Source organism: Sphaeramia orbicularis, chromosome 21 (assembly GCF_902148855.1).
Source record: "Sphaeramia orbicularis chromosome 21, fSphaOr1.1, whole genome shotgun sequence".
Classification (NCBI taxonomy): domain Eukaryota; kingdom Metazoa; phylum Chordata; class Actinopteri; order Kurtiformes; family Apogonidae; genus Sphaeramia; species Sphaeramia orbicularis.
Window position 1 is genome coordinate 15103765 of NC_043977.1, and position 20888 is coordinate 15124652.

General features: G+C 35.8%; 1 protein-coding gene across 1 annotated transcript in view; it reads right to left on the bottom strand.

Moving 5' to 3' along the window:
• Positions 1 to 20888, bottom strand: part of edar (ectodysplasin A receptor) — a 79236-nt gene that overhangs the window by 17548 nt on the left and 40800 nt on the right. Inside the window, exons 4-5 of the mRNA XM_030124057.1 lie at positions 17050 to 17231; positions 8812 to 8897 (exon numbers count right to left, since the gene is read on the bottom strand). Of these exons, the coding sequence (XP_029979917.1) occupies positions 8812 to 8897; positions 17050 to 17231 (268 nt within the window). The remainder of the gene's footprint in view (positions 1 to 8811; positions 8898 to 17049; positions 17232 to 20888) is intronic.

Below are 20888 nucleotides of genomic sequence, written 5' to 3' on the forward strand. Positions count from 1 at the left end.
CCACGTTCACTACGGAGCCTCTGAACGTCCAAATGGGTCATATTTGATGTCCATGAAATGATGAAAAACTGCATTTTAGACCAACTATTTACATGTATGAGTGGATCAACAGGGATTAAACAGTTTATATCAGTAGATGATTTTGGTAGATGGTGGATGTTTGGGTTAAAGGCAGTAACAAAGCTTCAACCTAACACTTCTATCACAGGGATAATGCAGACGTCCATCTTTCCATTCCTGACTTGTGCGTTTCAAATATTGAGCAAACAAAATTAAAAACATAATATTACATTCCATTTCTGATTTAACTCTTCTAAATCTTACACCTTTAACCCCTGAGGACCCATTTATGGCAGTTCCTAAATGAATTTTTCTCTATATTTAACCATCCTTAAGTGATTTATCACCATTTATTGTAATATTATCTTCTGTATTTTGTGTTTTTTTCAGTGAAAATCAGGTATTTTCCTACATTTACTTTACTAATCATGTAGATGTTCGTATAAACTCAGTAAAGTTGAAGATGATTATATTAACCTCCTGAGACCAAGGAAAGTACAAGTTTTGGCTTTTGGAAATATCATGATGCAACAGTTTTTCAGATGCGTTTTAAAAATATTTTATGGAATGTCCTTCATGGTTTGCTTTTTGTATAAAGCTGTGAAACTCTTGTCTACAAACGTGGACTGAAAACCAATAGCTGGGTCTTAGGAGGTTAAAAATAGAAAAAAAACTGAAGAAAAAGTGACTTTTTCTGCAAAATCTATCATTGACTAAACGTAAACTTAGTGTGTCCATCCACTGTCATTGATCCAACTCCATGGGTTTTACTGGTGAATCAATGTTGTAGAAGATAACAATGTTTCCATGGTAACTACAGAGCCTCTGAACATCAGAATGGGTCATATCTGATGACCATGAAAAGTTGAAAAACTGCATTTTACACCAACTATTTACATGTATGAGTGGATCAACAGGGATTAAACAGTTTATATCAGTAGATGATTTTAGTTTATGGTGGATGTTTGGGTCTTTATGGGTTAAAGGCAGTGACAAAGCTTCAAACTAACACTTGTATCACAGGGATAACGCAGACGTCCAACTTTCCATTCCTGACTTGTGCGTTTCAACTATTGCGCAAACAAAATTAAAAACATAATATTACATTCCATTTCTGATTTAACTCTTCTAAATCTTACACTTTTAACCCATAAGGACCCATTTGTGGCCGTTCCTAAATACATTTTTCTCTATATTTAACCTTCCTTAAGTCATTTATCACTATTTATTGTAATATTATCTTCTGTATTGTGTGTTTTTTTCAGTGAAAATCAGGTATTTTCCTACATTTACTTTACTAATCATGTAGATGTTCAAAAAAACTCAAAGTTGGGGATTATTATATTAACCTCCTGAGACCCAGGAAAGTACAAGTTATGGCTTTTGGAAACATCACGATGCAACAATTTTTCAGATGCATTTTGAAAATATTTTATGGAATGTCCTTTGTGGTGGACAGTTTTTCTTTTTTGTTGTTTTTTTTTTTTTTTTGTATAAAGCTGTGAAACTCTTGTTATAAACGTGGACTGAAAACCAATAGCTGGGTCTTAGGAGGTTAAAAATAAAGAAAAAAAAAAACAGAAGAAAAAGTGACTTTTTCAGCAAAATCTATCATTAACAGAACATAAAACTAATGTCTCCATCCACTGTCATTGATCGGTTTTACTGGTGAATCAATGTTGTAGAAGATAACAATGTTTCCACGGTAACTACGGAGCCTCTGAATGTCCAAATGGGTCATATGTGATGACCATGAAAAGTTGAAAAACTGCATTTTACACCACTTATTTACATGTATTAATGGATCAACAGGGATTAAACAGTTTATATCAGCAGATGATTTTAGTTTATGGTGGATGTTTGGGTCTTTACGGGTTAAAGGCAGTGACAAAGCTTCAACCTAACACTTGTATCACAGGGATAACGCAGGCGTCCAACTTTCCATTCCTGACTTGTGCATTTCAACTATTGAGCAGATTGATGGATTCAATCCCAAAGACATTCCTGCTGTGAAATCGAGCAAAATTGTGCCAGTTTCAGTTAAACCAGGAGGAATGATGCATCGCCACCTTCACCCAGAGTTTATAAAATTTCACAGATTGGCACCACGGCGTCTCTCTGGTCGGGATATTTGTTACTGATGCAGAGGAAACGGCATCAATCATCGGGAGTGGAATATTTGCTTTGGCCTGGCATTTTGTTGACTTTTTGTCAACAGACAATGTTAATGACATCATTTTGGGAGCAGTAACATTTCACAAATTATCTACGCACAATAAAAGCTGTTTGTCTTAAAGAAGCACATGGGAATTGTGGGGACTCGGCCCAAATTTTGCTCACTTTCCACCCCCCTCCTCCTTCTTTCATTTCCCTTCTCTGTGTCTCTTTCTCTGGATTATTCACCAACTGTTTTTCCTCTCTCCTAATGGAGCTGTAAACTCCTGGCAGCTCATAAATCAGCCCTTTTAATCAGCGTTTTATTTCACCAATGTGATATACTGTTGTACTTCTTTGGCATGTGCCCTGCCGCTTCCCGTGGTCTCAGAGCTTCATGTCATCACACACACATATTGCAGTGCCCTGTGGCTGCAGACATTAACAAGGGATATGTGTTTACACTCTCTGGGATAGGGATATTAGCCTGAACTGGAATTCTGTTTAGCGTCTTGTGGTTTCATCTCTTAATCATGTCTCACGGGCTGAACACACACTGCAAAATGATAACTCCGCAGGGCAATCTGGGTACTCAGGTCCAAACAAACGGCGAGGAGCAGAATTACAGAGTAGGGTGATTATTAAAAAAAAAAAAAAAAAGGTAAAATAGTGTTGAAGCTCAGGTGAGGGTGAGGTTTTCTGCAGAGATCCTGTAAAGGCAACTTACAGAAGATGACAGAAAATCACAGAGAACAGGAGCCGGTGTTGCAACTGTATGAAGACACAGTTCAGATTAACTGCTCAGGCTGATAAGGGATCAGTTTGCGATGCAGACAACCTTTAGTAAATATCAACCTGTAGCGCAGATAGTGTGTGTTTGCACCCACACATGTGCATGCCCCGTCAGTTGTGACTCAAGGTTATTATCGTTAACGAAAACTAACGAAATGACGAAAACTAGAATTGAAAAAAACATTTTCGTTAACTGAAATGAATAAAAACTATAATTAAAAGAAAAAAACGATAACTAACTGAAACTGTATTGTGTGCTTATAAAACTAACTAAAACTAATTGATGACAAGAATGGCTACCTTTGAGCGAGTCGCATACAGAGTAATGGGGAGAGAAGACATTTTCAGTAAAGTCTGGGGCTCCTTTCTGACGTCAATAGAGAGGATGTCTATATAAACATAAGGCGCCGGGTCTGGTCTGACCTAATCCAGTATACTGACTGAGAGGTAGAATGAGAGGACAAATGTAAGGCACAAGTGGTGTTTTTTATTTTTTATTTTTATTTGTTTGCTGGTGTTTGTTAGTCTTACGTGCAACCAGACAAAACCAGACAGTGGATGATGTTTATGTCTTCTATTTTGTGATGATGGCATATGTTGTACTGTCTGTCAAAATATCAATAAAAAAAAAAAAAAAAAAAAAACTAACTAAAACTAATAAAAATTATGGATAAAATTCCCTTCATTTTTGTCTATGTCAATGTCGGATTGATATGATTTATTTCCCTCAAGCAATTTTAGCTGCTGGCACCATATGATATTTAATGATCCATCACTTCTCATTAAATGTCATTTAGAGTCGTCTTCTCGTCCCCATTCTACCTGGAAACATGGAAACTAAAGTTGGGAGAAAGCAGCAGAATCCTGTCTGGGATTTATCTGAATACGACAGTGAAAAAGATAAAAGATTTGCCAAAAGTAAACTAAAACTAAGCATTTAGAAACTAATGAAAACTAATAAAAACTAGCAAACTTGCTCTAAAAACTAATTAAAACTAACTGAAGTAGAGAAAAAAAAGTCAAAACTAAATAAAACTAAACTAAACTGAAAAATCCAAAACTATTATAACCTTGTTGTGACTCCACACTGTATGCATGCATGTACACAGATGAAAATAAGGCTCATAATATAGCTCTGCAGACAGCATGAAAACACTAACAAATATATTAAGTGAGCATGAAAAGGTATTTTGATAAAAAAAACAACAACAAAAAAAACAATAGTGCAAAGGTTTCTAAATACCCAAAGGTGACAGTGGAAATACTGCGATAAACCCACAAACTCATAACACGAGCATGCCAAAAAGTAGCATCGGCACAAGCACTAACATGCTAATCATCTTTCTTTCTCATACCCACTGAAGTTTTAATTATCACACACACAGAGCTCGGCAGAAGCCAGGGTAATTTGCAGATTACACGACGAGTGTCAGCCTGCCTTCACCCTCAGCAAGCAGAACTCCCAGCGTTTAGCTCCTTTTTTTTCTACTGTTGGGGGCGTTTTTTGTTTTTTTTTCTTCTTCTTTCAAAAAAAGAATAATTAAAACACACCAACAGCGTAAACAGACAATGCTCAATGGGGATTTTGTCTTTTTTCTACACAATTTTAAAGAAAAAAGTGGCAAGATTGAGTTAATACAGCTGATTTTAAGGATTAAAGTATAAACTATTACTGTTTGTTTGGAGGAATCTTATGATAAACAATACGGAGTTGGATTTCTCTCCCTGATAACTTATGATTTCATGAGTTTTAAGCTAGATCATGAGGAGCGACGTGTGTCATTACGCAGCCCAACACAACACAACCTCATTTGCTCCACTCTTTTCTTCTTTTTGTTTAATTATTTATGCCTGTTGAGTGTCATACCTACTAATATTATCACCTCTATATGTTTTTCTTTGTTTTGCTTATTTATTTATTTATTTATTTAATCTTTAGATGGGGATGCATTGCACTTTGTAGGGTGGGGGTGTGTTTTTTGTTATGTAGGAAATCTAAAAGTATTGTTTTTTTCTTGTATGACTGCCATTTTCTTTTACCTTGACTTCAATAGAAAAGAATATTGAAGGAGTTCGATTTTTATAGTTTTTAAATTAGTAAGATACCAGATTTACCCAAAATAGCAAAGAAATGTCACAAGCGAAGGATTGCGTTTCAAAAAAAAAATAAACTTCAGCGTTAAAATCAATCTATCACAGGAAGACATGTTTTATTACTAAATTCCGCTTCATAAATCAGAGGATACAGTAAGATAGAATTACTTGCCACACTTGCCATATTTCGTTGTGTTACATCATTTATTCAGTCTCTTTTATTTGTACTTCTTCCCAGTATCATTCAATCACTCATTTCCATGCCTGCGAGAAACAATTAGAGCACTGTTGAAAAGAAAGTGTTTGTTCGTACACACACACACACACACGCACACACACACACACACACACACACACACACACATATAAAGGCATATATTCTTTACTCCTGATTCTTCACACCCTCTTCTCTGCAGGCCTGGGCTGCTTTTTGGGGTTTTCATCTTTCAAAACACACTCATTAAATATGACACAATAACAGGACTATTCATTTCCGGCCTCTTCAGTTACACTTGAGGGGAGATTTTGGGCAATTATGGGCCCATAAATGTCAAAGCAGCATGTATCAATGAGGGTCAAAAACAATAATCAGATCCTGTTGATATTTCCTCATTTTTTGGGGATCAGCGTGCTCTGTTTGTCACTTCTTAACAAACCCACAGCGGGAGGGTAAAAAGACGCTGCTTCAGTGCCACCATAAATATTCATCTAAGAAACTCCCCTCAGTCCTCCAGTACTATTAGCTCCCTTTTTTCAAAGCTTTATTTTCACTGTGTGCAAACTTAACTGAAAAGTTATTTCCAAGATAAAAGGTTCAAAAGCAAGGACGTGTTTAGTTAACTGATGTAATCTACCAAAAACTGTAATGACTGCAGCCTAATCTTCTGCTTTCAAGTTTTATCTGAAGCCTGACATGCAAGTTGACTACTGATTTTAGAAAATAGAGTAAACTAAGGCTACATTCAGAAAGCAAGTCTTAATTCACAATTTGGATTTTTTGGTGAAATCCGATTTTTTTGTGTGCTCGTTCATATTACACATTAAATGCAACTTCTATCAGTTCTGAGAATGAAATGAATGTAACCCTGAAGTGACTCGCATGCATAAAAGAGGTCCTGACGTAATACGTGACCACAAAGGCACACACTGTTTTTACAGAAGGAAGTATGTTTTTCCCGGCGCTTCTTCTCCTGGGATGCAGAATCGTGACGATTATCACATTTCAATGATGTAAAGGTTGGATAAATGTGACCTGGCTGTTCAAACTGAAGCCGCATTGCAAAATATCAGATACATATTGGATTTAGGACCACATATCACCAACTCACAAACTTATATTTTGCACTCTATAAAACTGTCTAATTTGCACTATGTAAAAAAAGAAAAACCTTTATTTGCACTACAATAAGATATACATATATATACATAAACATATATTTTTACAGACTGTATTCCTGTACATATCCACTCACTGTATAAATACTTCAGTTTGCACTTTCTATACACATTACAATGTAAAAACCCACTGTAAATAATATATACATGAACATTTATTTTTAATGGACCGGATCCACACATCCACTCACTGTATAAAAACTCCAATTTGCACTCTGTACATATTACATTGTGAATTCACTATAAATCTCAACCCACTGTTGTCTCTGTCTCTGGTGGACTGTTTGTCTATATTGTGTCTAGGTCCACATGTTGTCTGGATTCATGTTGGAACTGTATGCTGTGAGCAATGTAAAAACCGAAGCCAAATTCCTTGTATGTGTTCACATACTCGGCCAATAAAGCTGATTCTGATTCTGACATATGAAAGTGGCCTGGGTCAGATTTGAAAAAACTCTGATTTATGCTGTTCAAACTGTCTTTAACAGATTGGATACAGGTCACATATGGGCAAAAAAAATATGATTTGGGCTACATTTGCCTGCAGTCTGAACGTAGCCTAAGAGAATAGAGAAATTAGAGTAAATCGAATATTTCTCTGTATTTCTGGTTCTTGTTCACCTGAACAAAAACATACTTATATAAAAATGTGCAGAGGTGTCAATACTAACAAAAACGTACAAACTACTTTTGACAAAGGCAAATATAAACAACAAATGAATGCAATTTACAATTATAATATACATGCAAGTTTTGACCATGTTTGAAAGCATATATGAAACAGAAAGCCTTGGCTGGCACATGATAAAACTAAATTACAATCAAGTAAATGTCAACTTCAGCTGATATATTCTAATGAAAATAGCCTCTCTCTCTGCTGCTTAGTGATGTGCAGCTTAAATCAAACGTGCATGGTTGCAATATTGCAATGTGCATTATAACATTTCATATATGCATTTTCTGCTTGACTACCTCTTTATTTGGGTACTTTAGTTTATATACAATCTAAACTTCTGTGCCTAAATAAAACCCAGAATAACACAGTCAGAGAATTTAATGTCTTTTTTTTCATAGGTTAGATAAAGAAGAGAAGAAAAATGACAGAAAAGAGAAATATAATGTAACACTGAAACCCAGTGTAACCAGGATGCACTATACACATCTGAAGCATAGGGATAAAAGTTTGGAATATTGTCATCTGTTGTCATTTTCTCCATGACTGCTTCTCTTTTCAATGCTAGTTTAATTTCTGTCCTTTCTAATCCAATGCTCATAACAAAAAATATGCAATAAAACAGTCAGGGAATTTGTTTTCAGTAATCATAGCTCATATTCCGGAGGAAAGAGAGATGTAATGCAACAAAAAGCCAAGATAAACGAGAATACCTGCAGTACATAATAGACATCAGGTTACATATTTGCAGTATTGTCATCTGTCGTCATTTTCTGCTTGACTGCTTCTTTTTTTTTTTTTTTTAAGTTTAATTTCTGTCTTTTCTAATCTTGCCCTCATATCTAAAACCCAGTGTAAACCAGTGAAGGAATTTGTTTTCAGCTCTAATTTCTTTATTTTCATAAGTTAGATAAAGGAGAAAAGTAAAATGAACAAAAACAGGAGGTAAAATGTATCAAAGAAGGGGCTGCGCATCTGAAACATAGGGTTAGATGTTTGCAATATTGCCATCTGTTGTCATTTTCTGCTTGACTGCCATCTACTGGAGTTTTGAAAGACATCAACAAACCTGTACATGACACCGATGACCATTCAGAAAAGTCACACTGAAGAGGAGCCAGTGTTGCAATTATATGTGAAGAAACATACTTCTCATAATGATAATGGATCAGACACGGAGGATGGGGAAACCTTTGGTAAATATTATCGTCCTGTGGAGCACTAAGTCTGCATGCACACACATGCAGCTGTCTGTAACGCAGTGGGGTAAGAAAGAGATACCGAGAGGAGAATATTGACCAGAGAGGGATTGGGAGAAACAGTAAAATCTCTGACCTTCAAAAAACTCCCTCAAATTAAGTCCATGTTTTGAACATAGTGTACAGGACATCTGCTTTTGCACATCCTGTCATTCCTCATTTCCTTTGATTTTGACAGAAAACTTTAATGTCTTAAAGCTTTTAATTGGAGCGGAACACAAGTCTGTATTTGGACGGGGGAGGTTGTGAAGATAAACGTTAAAAAAGGAAAAAGGGGAAATTTGAAGTTGAAAGGGGAACAAAAAAAAGAGGATGAGATGAGAAGAAAAAATAATCGCGAGGAAGCTGGCAAAGGGAACAGGATGGAGAAGGAGGTGCTCTTACATTCTTTGGTGTTGCTTGGTGCGTTCTGGCAGGAATGGCAGACCATCCCGTAGAGGTTTCTGGGTCTGTTCTCCAGCATGTAATACCTACAAGACACAACACATTAATTAATTGATTGGATTGATTGATTACTTCAAATATCAACATTTAAAACCAATACAAGAAAAATCAATATTGAAAAAGAAAACATACTCGAAAAGGAGCAGGATGAAGTTCAACTTATATTCTTCCGCCCCCTTACCCTGATCATAAATTCCCATGTCAGCTCCCATAAGTAAGCTTAAAGTAGTGATATTTTGCTTTTTTAAAAGGAATTGTACATTTTTAAACATTTCCCTGTGGTCTACATAAACTGTAAATGCTCTGCTTGGTTCTGAATTCTTCATTAATTCAACTCCACAGGTCCATCTTCAACCCTATTTCTGAGTAATGACACCAGAAAGGTCGTTTTGAGCGCTGGCCCTTTAAATGCAAATGAGCCACTTCACCTCCAGGTTGTTGACCGTGCTTTCTGTCCCGTTCAGCCACTTGAATTCGTTAATACAACCAAAGACTGAACATTTTATGTAATCGGCTCTAAGTTTGGACATATTTTCAGTTTTTACTACAACCGCTGCTGCCGATAAACAATTATGGCGTACTCAGAGAAATGTTCGTCAGAAGTCTTGACCTTGTACGTGCAAATGTCGTGATGTAACTAATTATAAACGTAACAAATCAAGAGGGAATTGAAACAGGTTGTAGAAATCCACTTGATTTTTGCCGGAATGAATATAAAGATAGCATTGCAGCACCTGGAGGGTTCAAATTCAAACTTTATGAACTGTTAGGGTCCAAATACACAAATAAATGAACCAAAGACTAATAAAAGTGGGTTTAACAAAATATGACCCCTTTAAAGGAGCTGTATGTAGCATTTCGTTTTTAACATGTTAAAAAAGAGTATCATTAGAGTTTTGAGAATAAATATCATTAGAGTGTTCTGTCAAAGATGCCAAAGTGTTTTGGGTTTAGCAAAAAAGCAAAATATGACTCCTTTAACAAATGTTATATATATAAAAATAAATTCTGACTAAGCCTGCACAAAACACAAAAATGCTATACATATCAAAATAAACTCTGTCCATTTCATGACGGTATTATACATTGTAGAAGCCAATAATGTAATAACAGCTGATAACGTAATAACAGCCGATAACGTAATACATTTGTCGTTTTTAAAATGTAATAAGCCAATAACGTAATATCTGGCCAATAATGTAATAAAAGCCCTGAACTGATAATGTAATAACTTTTGGCCAATAACGTTATAACTTATTGGCTGGTTATTACGTTATCGGCTTGGTAAAAAAAAAAATTCTTTGCAAATGTAATAACTGAGCCAATAACGTAATAAGTTATAATGTTATTGGCCAAAAGCTATTACGTTATCAGTTCAGGACTTTTATTACGTTACTGGCCAGATATTACGTTATTGGCCTATTACATTTTAAAAATAGCAAATTTATTACATGATCGGCCGTTATTACGTTATTGGTTGTTATTACATTATTGGCTTCTACATAAATCAAATGTAAACTCTGTCCATTTCATGACAGTATTATACATTGTAGAAGCCAATAATGTAATAACAGCCGATAACGTAATAAATTTGTCATTTTTAAAATGTAATAAACCAATAATGTAATATCTGGCCAATAATGTAATAAAAGTCCTGAACTGATAACGTAATAACTTTTGGCCAATAACGTTGTAACTTATTGGCTGGTTATTACATTATTGGCCTGGTAAAAAAAAAAAATTATTTGCAAATTTAATAACTGAGCCAAAAACGTAATATGTTATAACGTTATTGGCCAAAAGCTATTACGTTATCAGTTCAGGAATTTTATTACATTATTGGCCAGATATTATGTTATTGGCCTATTACATTTTAAAAATAGCAAATTTATTACATGATCGGCTGTTATTACGTTATCGGTTGTTATTACATTATTGGCTTCTACATACATCAAATGTAAACTCTGTCCATTTCATGATGGTATTATACATTTTAGAAGCCAATAATATAATAACAGCCGATAACGTAATAAATTTGTCGTTTTTAAAATGTAATAAGCCAATAACGTAATATCTGGCCAATAATGTAATAAAAGTCCTGAACTGATAACGTAATAACTTTTGGCCAATAACGTTGTAACTTATTGGCTGGTTATTACATTATTGGCCTGGTTAAAAAAAAAAAATTATTTGCAAATTTAATAACTGAGCCAAAAACGTAATATGTTATAACGTTATTGGCCAAAAGCTATTACGTTATCAGTTCAGGACTTTTATTACGTTACTGGCCAGATATTATGTTATTGGCCTATTACGTTTTAAAAATAGCAAATTTATTACATGATCGGCTGTTATTACGTTATCGGTTGTTATTACATTATTGGCTTCTACATAAATCAAATGTAAACTCTGTCCATTTCATGACAGTATTATACATTGTAGAAGCCAATAATGTAATAACAGCCGATAACGTAATAAATTTGTCATTTTTAAAATGTAATAAACCAATAATATAATATCTGGCCAATAATGTAATACAAGTCCTGAACTGATAACGTAATAACTTTTGGCCAATAACGTTGTAACTTATTGGCTGGTTATTACATTATTGGTCTGGTAAAAAAAAAAATTATGTGCAAATTTAATAACTGAGCCAAAAACGTAATATGTTATAACGTTATTGGCCAAAAGCTATCACGTTATCAGTTCAGGAATTTTATTACATTATTGGCCAGATATTACGTTATTGGCCTATTACATTTTAAAAATAGCAAATTTATTACATGATCGGCTGTTATTACGTTATCGGTTGTTATTACATTATTGGCTTCTACATACATCAAATGTAAACTCTGTCCATTTCATGACGGTATTATACATTTTAGAAGCCAATAATGTAATAACAGCCGATAACGTAATAAATTTGTCGTTTTTAAAATGTAATAAGCCAATAACGTAATATCTGGCCAATAATGTAATAAAAGTCCTGAACTGATAACGTAATAACTTTTGGCCAATAACATAACTTATTGGCTGGTTATTATGTTATTAGCCTGGTAAAAAAAAAAAAAATTCTTTGCAAATGTAATAACTGAGCCAATAACGTAATAAGGTATACCGTTATTGGCCAAAAGCTATTACGTTATCAGTTCAGGACTTTTATTACGTTACTGGCCAGATATTACGTTATTGGCCTATTACATTTTAAAAATAGCAAATTTATTACATGATCGGCCGTTATTACGTTATTGGTTGTTATTACATTATTGGCTTCTACATACATCAAATGTAAACTCTGTCCATTTCATGATGGTATTATACATTGTTGAAGCCAATAATGTAATAACAGCCGATCATGTAATAAATTTGTCGTTTTTAAAATGTAATAAGCCAATAACGTAATATCTGGCCAATAACGTAATAAAAGTCCTGAACTGATAACGTAATAACTTTTGGCCAATAACGTTGTAACTTATTGGTTGGTTATTACGCTATTGGCCTGGTAAAAAAAAAAATTATTTGCAAATTTAATAACTGAGCCAAAAACGTAATATGTTATAACGTTATTGGCCAAAAGCTATTACGTTATCAGTTCAGGACTTTTATTACGTTATTGGCCAGATATTACGTTATTGGCCTATTACATTTTAAAAATAGAAAATTTATTACCTGATCGGCTGTTATTACATTATCGGTTGTTAATACATGATTGGCTTTACATACATCAAATGTAAACTCTGTCCATTTCATGACAACACATCCTGTGAGAAATCAGCCTACCCAAACTACACTAGACCATTTTTGGAATACTGATCATTTAAGAGAGAGACTTACTCTCATTCTGTCATAATACGGTACCAACAGAGCCGATTTGAAGAAATAGTTTTTAGGTTTCAACATGAACCGTCAGTGAGGATGGCAGGTGGGTCTAATATGAGCGTTCCTATCTTTACTGTAGCAGCAAAGGGTAAAGATATGAGGAAGCCGCTAAGGTGAAAAGTTTGACTCAGAGAAAGAAATGTAATTGATGCCCTGAAGGCACTAAACAACGCTTGGTACAGGTATCGCCTTCAGTTATAAAGTGTCTATGAGAAAGAGGGTGAAAGGGAGGAAAGGAGGAGGTTAGTCTGTGAATGAATTTTAAAACCTTTAGGAGGATGAGGAGAATCAGTGAGTATTTACGTCTATAATGCATGCCTGGTTATCTTATGCTTCCTTTAATCTGGAATTCATGCTCATATACACTTTAAAGAAAACTGATTTGATAAACAGATCTGTCACAACAACTTGTCAAGCTCTTTTTTCTCTGTTGAACCTGCAGCAAAACTTTACAGCAAATGTTCAGGCCTGTTCTGCTCTGCGTTAAGCATGTATGGACTCTGCAGGAACGGCAGCTTGCATACAACTACGCAGCAGATACCCACAAAAAAACACACAGCCAACTTCAGTGTTCGTGCACGCATTACTGCAACAAACACACTAATGAAAAGCAGGAGGACAGAATCCAGACCGATGACAAGCTGAGACTTAAACATTAAACTCTTTGAGTAGTGCATCCCCATGGATCTCACATATTTATGCCACTTCCTTATAAATGAAATATTGTAAGTCTGTGTGAAGCAGGAGATTCAAAACAACCAAACCAATCAACTGTTGGACGCAGCATCTCAATCTCCACAGAGAGGAAAGAGACGGGGAGCGGGTGATGGATGATGGGAAAGGGGGAGTGATGAAGAGAAGGGAGGACAGGAAATCTGGTGACATTTTCAAGTCCCTTATTGACTCCGTGTTTTTTTGTTTTTTTTTTTAATGACAGATGTTGCATCTGCGGCTGTAATTAGGAAACGGAGGATTTAGTGTGTGTTTGCACACAAAGAGACAGGATGGATTAAGCTGAAGAACGCAGGGTGGTCTAGAATTATGTCAACTTGTCTGATTTTTAAAGCAAGTGTTTCTAGACTTTGTTTCATGTATGTCTGCGTTTCAATCCTTTGGTCAGAAATATGATTAGCAAGTGGCACAAAAAAGAATTCCTGATGATCATTAGTGCAAATCCATCAGAAGAAAATGATACACATAGAGGTGAATATGACAGGGTAATTATAAATGGGGCTAACTATAGGGGTAAGTTGCTCAGATCTGTGGGAATTTTTCCATGCAGCCACTTTGTTATGAATCGTCTTCCCTAGTTTTCACAAATGTTACAATCTCTCTGCATTTCTAGCTGCGTGGGTTGGTACAAACACATTATTGTCTATAAAACAATGTGTCTCCAGGGTAAAGATTCCAGGATGTTCTGGATAAAGTCAGGTACCACGGTGGTGTGCATGTGCATGTCAGAACTAATCCTTTGACTCTGTGTAAAGTGTGAAGAAAAGACGCCTTATTGTTTGTGGTCACTTTACTCGGCATTCAGTGATGAACACTTCTGGCAAGTGGAAATTTGTAATCAGATTAACTTCATTCTGTCAAGATCTAATTTCAGGGAGTCTTTACAAACTGCAGTAAACCTCCCTGCTGCTTCAGTAGAGCAGCTAATTAGCAACAACCAGCATGAAGTCTGTTGGTAGGATTAGAGGTACTCACATGTTGAAAATATCATACTCTACTGTCTGTTTAAAGGAGCTTTTTCTAAAATTTCTGTTTAAATCAAAAATTACTTGAAATCATTTTGACATTGTTGAAATGTAAGACTTTTGACATTAGGCTAAAGATTTCAGTGTATTGCATTGCAAACAATGTGCTGAGCTATCAGCCAAGATAATGTTACAACTCCCTTAATACCAGTTTATACCACTAGAGTGAGTAGTGAGCCTCTGTAGCCTCGAGTCTTCCCTCAGAGAGTCCTGTAGTAACACTTGGTACCACTAGAGTGAGTCCTGAGCTTCTGAATGAATTCTAACCTCTTTTTATTTATGTTAAAGTACACTACCAGGCAAAAGTTTGGACTCACCTGGTTTTTCTTTATTTTTATGACTATTTTCATTGTAGATTCTCACTGAAGGCATCAAAACTATGAATGAACACATATGGAATTATGTAGTTTAAAAAGGTGTGACAAAACTCAAAGCATGTTTTATATTTTAGATTCTTCAAAATAGCCACGTTTTGCTTTTATTACTGCTTTGTGCATTCTTGGCATTCTCTTGATGAGCTTCATGAGGTAATCACCTGAAATGTTTTCCAAAAGTCTGGAAGGAGTTCCAAATGATGCTGAGCTCTTGTTGACCATCTGTGGTCCATCTCATGTCATTTAAATAAGAAGGTGAGTCCAAACTTTTGCCTGGTAGTGTATGTAGTGTGGAAGGAGGTACAGAATTGTAAACACAACAATAAACACTAAGCTTCATGAAACCAGAATTAGTGCTCAGAGTTTTAAAAAAAAAAAGAAAAAGAATTAAGTAGAAGCTAGATTCGTCTAGCTGCAGATGTCAGCTCGATCTGGCCGCTAGCAAGCAGCATTTGCAACATGCAGTGTAAATTATTATGTCATCGTCAGTGTAACTGAAGCTACAAGTGACACAACAAACTGTTGAACATTATATTGAGATTTTCAGTTTATTAAGATAGATTTTATTTGTTCCAGTGTTTTTTGTAGATTTCCCACTAGCTGGGCAAGGGGGTTCCACATCAGGACATGATTACATGCATACATACTGATGCAGTGATGTTTCTTGATTGACCAATCCATGTTTAGTATCACTATCAACCACTTCCATCCTCGGTGAAGGCTGGACTAAACATAATATCTGCTCGTCCTTGATGGTCTCTGCTCTCACACAGTGGAAACACCAAAAAAGCCACACCGGGTCGAGGCAAGCCAAGCTGATATCGACACCAGACATGCTGGTAATATAGTGACCGAGAGTATTACTGTATTTCTGAAGTTTGCCATTTTATTTATTCGTAGTTGAGATCAAAATGTGGCTGTTCTGTCTATTCAAAATCACTGCCAACACAAACCGTACAGAAAAAAAAACTTACATTTCTTGCTAAAGCTTTAATGTAAACTACTGGTGACGGAGCTTTAAAAATTGTCATTATAAAGTAAAAAAAAAAAAAATAGGACCAATGGCCCTGTATCTCACCGTTATGTTCTATCAAGTATCAATAACAACTTGAATTTGTGAAGGTGTCAGGTTCTGGCGCTAGTCCTGTGGTCTTGATATAGGAAATCAATAGACGTGGGTGGTACTTTCACTTGAGAATAACCCACAAATTAAATTAAATTCCATATATGACTTCCTATCAGTGCTAGACATTGTCCCAAGGAAGCTACATAAAAAAATGTATGATGAATCCAACCAGCACTTTTGGAGAGGAAGATTGTTGAAATGTAGACATTGGTGACCTTGAGTTTCGCCTTCAAGGTCATTGAAGGTCAAAGGTCATGGATCCAAATGAAAGTCCATATATGTCTTCCTATCAAAGCTCAGTAGTAACTATATTGATATCTGTAACCATTTCCATGTTATAAGCCATCAGAATACGGCCCGTTATAAGGCAAATTTTTAATATTTCAAAAATTTGTCAAAAATTTAAAAATCAAAATATGTCAAAACTGTGAGCAAAAATTTGTACACATTATCCCAAGGAAGCTACATGTGAATCCAACCAGCAGAGAAAATATTTGAAGATATTGCTGACGAACAAAGACAAAGATGACCATGACGAAGACGACCACGATGAAGATGACGACCATGACGAAGACAACAATGACAACAATGACAAAGACAACGATGACGAAGACGATGAAGACGACGAAGATGACAATGATGACGATGATGACAAAGACGACAATGACAAAGACGACAATGACAAAGACGACGATGACGAAGAAGATGACGAAGACGAAGATGACGAAGACGACGATGACGAAGACGACGATGACGAAGACGACGATGACGAAGACGACGATGATAAAGACAACAATGACAAAGACAAGAATGACAAAGACGACAATGACTAACACGACAATGACAAAGAAGTCAACGATGACGAAGACAACGCCAGATAGCGCCTTCACAACAGCTCATGGTCTATCAGCTGGTGAGCTAAAAACAATGACACAGATAAGCCTAGTTTTTGAGCATGGCGACTACTGCCCCCTACTGTTGTTAGTTGGAATGAATTTCTTAAATCTCAAATGAGCTTCGAGGCAGTTGTGTTGTTGTTTACCCAGGTAAACAGGGTCCGCACTCAGCATCACTCTCTGGCGTTCCTGGTATGAGCACCGTGGCTCTGTAGAAGGCGTCACAGTCCTTGTGGCGTCTGCAGATCTCATACTTCCCTTTCGAATACTTCCCCTGAGGACACGGCACACAGGCAAAGTCCTCATCCTTCACACCGTAGCCACAAGTCTGCAAAAACACACACACACAGAAGCATATTTTTATTGTCTGACCAACATTTTGTTTATCTTTTTTTTTAATGCTAACACAGCACAATGGATATATTATGTTACTGAATTAACTCTTCACAGTTAATGAGTTGAGGAAAAAAAAAAAAAAAACACACCACACACACTCACAAGCACACATCTGTTTCCATCCTTGTCCTTTAGCAAATCTGGCATTACTGTTCTAAGATGACAAAAGCGAAATCTGATTGGTCACAGAGGTCCATGTGTTTGTGTGTGTAGCGTTCTATGCCTGGTAGTGTTTAAGAAGATGACCAACTCATCATTCTGTCTTCTAGCATTGATCTCCTCCCTTCACCGCATGTTAATTCCTCACAGTGGGGAGGCCGAACAACAGGCCACACACACACACACACACATATACTGTACATACAAAAGCACTGTCTCTTTCATCTTTCATTTCTCTCGTTCTTTCATCTGTCTATTAAAACAAGCCTATGCTACAGTCTACAGCTCTGGGCTACAGCAGACCGACTCTTAAGGAAATCTAATATTCCTCCCTTCTGTTTGACGTCCATAAGCCTCAGCGCAATGGTTTGATATTAAACTGCACTGCGAGTTATCAGCGAGATCTTGTCGCATTGGGTTAAAGCTAACGTTGGCTCTTTCGTCGTCGGTAACCCTGACTCTGCTTCTGTTCGTTCACGCAGAACAGTTCCAGACCGGCTAAAAGCGTCTTTCTTTTCAAAGCTAGTTTAGCTTCTGTCATATCACATATCTCTGAATTAGGGAAGTAACTAAAACCTGGAACAATCACAGAATTTGATTCTAGCACTAGTGGATTTTTTTTTTTGTTTTCATAGCTTAGATTAGTCCTTAAACCTAAACAGGCCCCGGTGACTAAAAGCATCTACACATCTAAAATGTTTAGTAACTTTTTTTTTTTTAATTCAAATGTTTATTCAGAACAGTCTCATAAGATATTATACAGGACATCAATAATACAAAGTACACTGTTCTCTTTTTTTTTTTTTTTTTTTGGAAGCAAAAAAAAAGGGGTATCAATAATGCTCACTGAAAGGAAAAAAAAGATAATATAAGTAAATTAAATAAGTATGTAAAAATGGATAATAATAATAATAATAACAATGATATTAACAAGCCTGTACACATAGCCAACCACACTTCTAGGAAATGGGACGACAAACAAGAAAAAAAACCCAATTAAATAAAAAAATTGCATAAATACACATATATGTACACACACAAAGTAGCATTCATAATCATAATACCATAATACAAAGAAAGAAAAAAAAATGTGTAGTAACTTTTTAAGCAATAATCCTATCGATACATTGAATACTGCAGTTTCTTAGCTTTTCAGTGGCATAATTTATGACCCATTTGGACATTCAGAGGCTCTGTAATGAACATGGAATCAGTTATTTTTTGCAAAAGTTGCCCCCCCCCAAAAAAACAAAACAAAACAAAACAAAAAAAAAACGCAACACCTATGGGATAGTGGTTGTAGATGCTTTGATGTTTTGTGTTCTGTTAATAATATATTTGGCTGAAAAATGCACTTTTCTCTGTATTGCTATGATAATCTTTCAATTTACTCTGAGCGTTTATGAACATCTACATGATCTGTAAATTTAATACAAGAAAATGTGTGGTTTTCTCTAAGAAAATGCAAAATGTGGATGATAACATTATGATAAATGTTGATTAATCACTTAGGAAAGGTTGAATAAAGAGAAAATGTAGAGAAAATAGCTCTAGTTCTGGTGCTTTTTAAGGGTTAAGGAGTAAAAGAGAGGTGACATACCAACAAAGAACACACAGTGCACATCTAAAACATGAGGTTACCACAGGGAATTTTCTCTTAATGTCCTGCAGCTTCCCAATCCATGACCCAATTTTTCATGTTTTCCTCACCTCACCATCACTTTCATCACTCAATAAAAGTTGGGAAATAGGAAATATTAGTCTGACATCAGTGTTTATCTTCATGTAAACTACGTGGGGAATGTAAACCTAGCCATCGGCACAATCTGGACACAAGATGCACATTGGGGATTGTGGGGGGGTCGAGAATGTCTTCGTCACTGTGTGATGTGTCATGTAGCGTCTGGATGTGTGTAAGTGTGTGTGTGTGTGTGTGGGCACACGCTCAGTTCCAAAGTCTCTGAAGATCAGGAACCCTATGGTTATCCCAAGATTAAAAGGGTGTCAACATACACACTTTGAGGGAAAGCTCAGGGGAATAGAATAACACATGAATTACAGGCTGAAGCACCCGGAGGATCAGACAGGCAGGAGAAAGTGCAAAGGGGGCTCTCATCTCACTGATTAAAACTCGTTTCATCACGTCTCCTTTGCTCACAAATGGCTGAATTATCCTTTATGACAGAGGTCTGTGCTCATCAAACTGAGCTGATCATTGTCGTCTGTGCCTCAGAAACAGATGAGTGGGTCACCTGATGTTAAACCACCACATGTTACTGCGAAGCTTACAAACAGGTTGTGGTCTGGAGAGAAGGAGCCATGTTTTGTGTACTGGAGTTCTGGATTGTAGTGTTTGCACTGCCCTTTGAAAAAAAAAAAACACTTCAAAACTGGAAACAAACTCAGAGAAACAATAAAAAAGTAAGAAATGGTGTGTTGTGATGAACCTATGGACTGGAATTTATCTAGAAATCTGGGAAGTCATTAAACTAATTTTAGTATAGTTGTGATTTGACCCCAGAAGAAGCAGATTTTCACTCTATACCTACAGGAGTTATCTGCTGTAAAAAAAAATTAAATAAAAAGCAAAACTGAGGCTGGACATTATAGAGGAAATATATAGCATGGAAAAATTAACGTTTCATCTGAGGATTAAGGTGGGAACTCTTAAACGAAGATGGGAGAAATGGACCATATTGAAGAACACTAACTCTTGGTACCAGATCTGATACGGAAAAGCAGACGAGTGCATAAGGAACAGCATCCCCCCCCCCCTTGTTGTATTGTGTGGGTTTTGGGGTTTTTTGTTACTGCACTGTAAAAGTGATTTAAAAAATGAAAATTAAAAAAAAAAAAAAAAAAAAAAAAAGCAAAACTGAAATCTAGGCACCAAGGTTATTATCATTAACGAAAACTAACGAAATGACGAAAACTACAAATGAAAAAATATTTTCGTTAACTGAAATAAATAAAAACTATAATTAAAAGAAAAAAACGATAACTAACTGAAACTGTATTGTGTGTTTACAAAACCAACTAAAAACGCATAAAAATTATGGATAAAATTGCCTTAGTTTTCATCTTTGTTAATGTTGGATTGATTTGAGATCGATTTATTTCGCTCTATCAGTTTTAGCTAGCAGCACCGTATGACACTTGACGGTCCGTCACTTGTGGTTTAGAGTAGTCTTCTTGTCCCCACTCTACCTGGAAACATGGAGACAAAAGTTGGGAGAAAGCAGCAGAGTCCTGTCTGGGATTTATTTGAATACAATGGCAAAAAAGATTAAAGATATAAAGAAAATAAAACTAAGCATTTAGACCAAAATGAAAACTAATAAAAACTAGCAAACCTGCTTTAAAAACTAATTAAAACTAAATGAATTAGAGAAAAAAAAAAGTCAAAACTAAATAAAACTAAACTTGAAGG